Raw genomic sequence first — 1,807 nt, 5'->3', positions numbered from 1 at the left:
GAAAGGTCCCAGCCGGGAGTCGAACCGGGGCCTTCTCGCTGTGAGGCAAGAGCGCTAACCACTGCGCCACCGTGCAGCCCCCCTACCCTAATATTAGCGATATTTGGCAGTTTAGCATTTAGCAGTGCGGCCAGAGATAAAATATCTCAATTTTGGCAGGTTGCTGCGTTCCATCTGCCAATCAGGAACTCAACTTTGGGCACGTTACTTCTTTTTTTTATACTCTATCAGTAGGTAGAATACTAATCCAGTGCAAGCGTTTTTGTCCTGAACTTCCATTTATTTTCTTAACCTGCTGGGACCGCGGGGTAGAGCCTGTCTGGCTACTGCTTGAGAAAGGCGGAATACATTTTGGAAAGATTGCCAGCCTTTCGCAGAGTCATGAATGGATCAAAATACCACTTTGATGTGTTTTTCATTAGGAATTTAGATCATAAAAGCGGAAAAAAGTTGATTTTCATGACACCTTTCTCTGGCCCCCTAGTGGCTAAACAATCTATTGGAGAAGCAAATTGAAGAAAAGACAGATCTAGATATATTTCTATAAATCTCAGACAAAATTCACTACATTTTATGAATTAAGTATCAGAAATCATTATTTTCCTGATGTCTTTCTTCACACCTGAGCTTTTCGCTGACAGTCAACCGTCAGCAGGGAAACATCCTCACATCGCAGACTATTTTTCCAAGCCCCTAATCCAGTACGTTGAAATTTACTGTTGTCTCTTCCTCTTCCTCAGAGCGCCCAAACGCACTGCCTTTTACAACTTTTCTCTGGTGTATACTTTTCTTACAATGAAAGGAGCACAATCCCATCTGCAGTCTGTGAATGGGTGGAAGTGGGTGTCAGAAATGTTGTGATTGCTGAGAGAACTAAAAAAAAAAAAAAAAAAAGGGTGCACTTCACAATATAACGAGCACAACTTCAACCCAGACCCAAGCTCCCTGACCGTTTTCTGACTTTCATTACAGCTTGAGTGTTTTCTTGGAATTTATGCCAAAAATGATTCAGGTAGATAAGAAAAGAAAATATTATTCCATCTGAAATGTTTGCACCTCGAAAGCAATTTTACTAAAAAGCCTCAAAATGAGTGCATTCCCACACTCATCCTGCTCTATACTGAACTTTCCAACTGATCAGATGCTCCATAATTACGGATTGTGTTGGAATTACCTTCATTCAAAGGCTGAGTTTAATTCTCTTCTTCTTCTTTTTTTGTTTTGTTTGTTTTTGGTCACAGGCAGGCCTGATTCGGACTGATAAGGGGGAGTTTTTCATCGAACCACTCGAGAAGGGCCAACAGGATGTGGAATCGAAGGGGCGAGTTCATGTTGTTTACCGCAGATCGGCCATCAAGGCCGGCCAGCAGAGGAGCGACTTCCACAACGAAGGTGGGCAGGTGACGTCAGCGGGAACAAAAAAGGTTTCAGTGCTGTAATTATTTGCAGGCTTGGAGGACGGAAAACATGAGCGAGTGCACAGATGTGCGACAGAGAAGCAACACCGGGGACTGAGGAGGCACTCAGATCACTCAAAAAACAAGAAAGAGAACAAGACTTTAAATGGAATCATATTTAAAGGCGAACTTCTCAGCATGTTAGCAATAGGGATGTGAATTAGCAAAAGTCAGTACGATACGTATCGCGATACACGTCATTATTATGATACATTTTTAAAATTATGACTTAAGATTTTTCTGAATATTAATACATTTTTAACAAAAGTAATATTGTAAAATACATGTTATTTAATGATCAAAACAGTAAACACTGCAACTGTATCTCATAAACAAGTTGCTTTTACGCC

General features: G+C 41.0%; 1 protein-coding gene across 2 annotated transcripts in view; it reads left to right on the top strand.

The window, feature by feature from the left end:
- LOC112154475 (A disintegrin and metalloproteinase with thrombospondin motifs 14) overlaps positions 1-1,807 on the top strand; it is a 51,010-nt gene that overhangs the window by 15,154 nt on the left and 34,049 nt on the right. For both annotated transcript variants that reach the window (XM_024285441.2, XM_024285440.2), the window contains exon 3: positions 1,242-1,392. In XM_024285441.2, the coding sequence (XP_024141209.1) occupies positions 1,242-1,392 (151 nt within the window). The remainder of the gene's footprint in view (positions 1-1,241; positions 1,393-1,807) is intronic.

The sequence above is a fragment of the Oryzias melastigma genome, linkage group LG19 (assembly GCF_002922805.2).
Source record: "Oryzias melastigma strain HK-1 linkage group LG19, ASM292280v2, whole genome shotgun sequence".
NCBI classification, from domain to species: Eukaryota; Metazoa; Chordata; class Actinopteri; order Beloniformes; family Adrianichthyidae; genus Oryzias; species Oryzias melastigma.
Note: the sequence above shows the minus strand (reverse complement) of the source record. Positions and strands in the feature narration are given on the sequence as shown.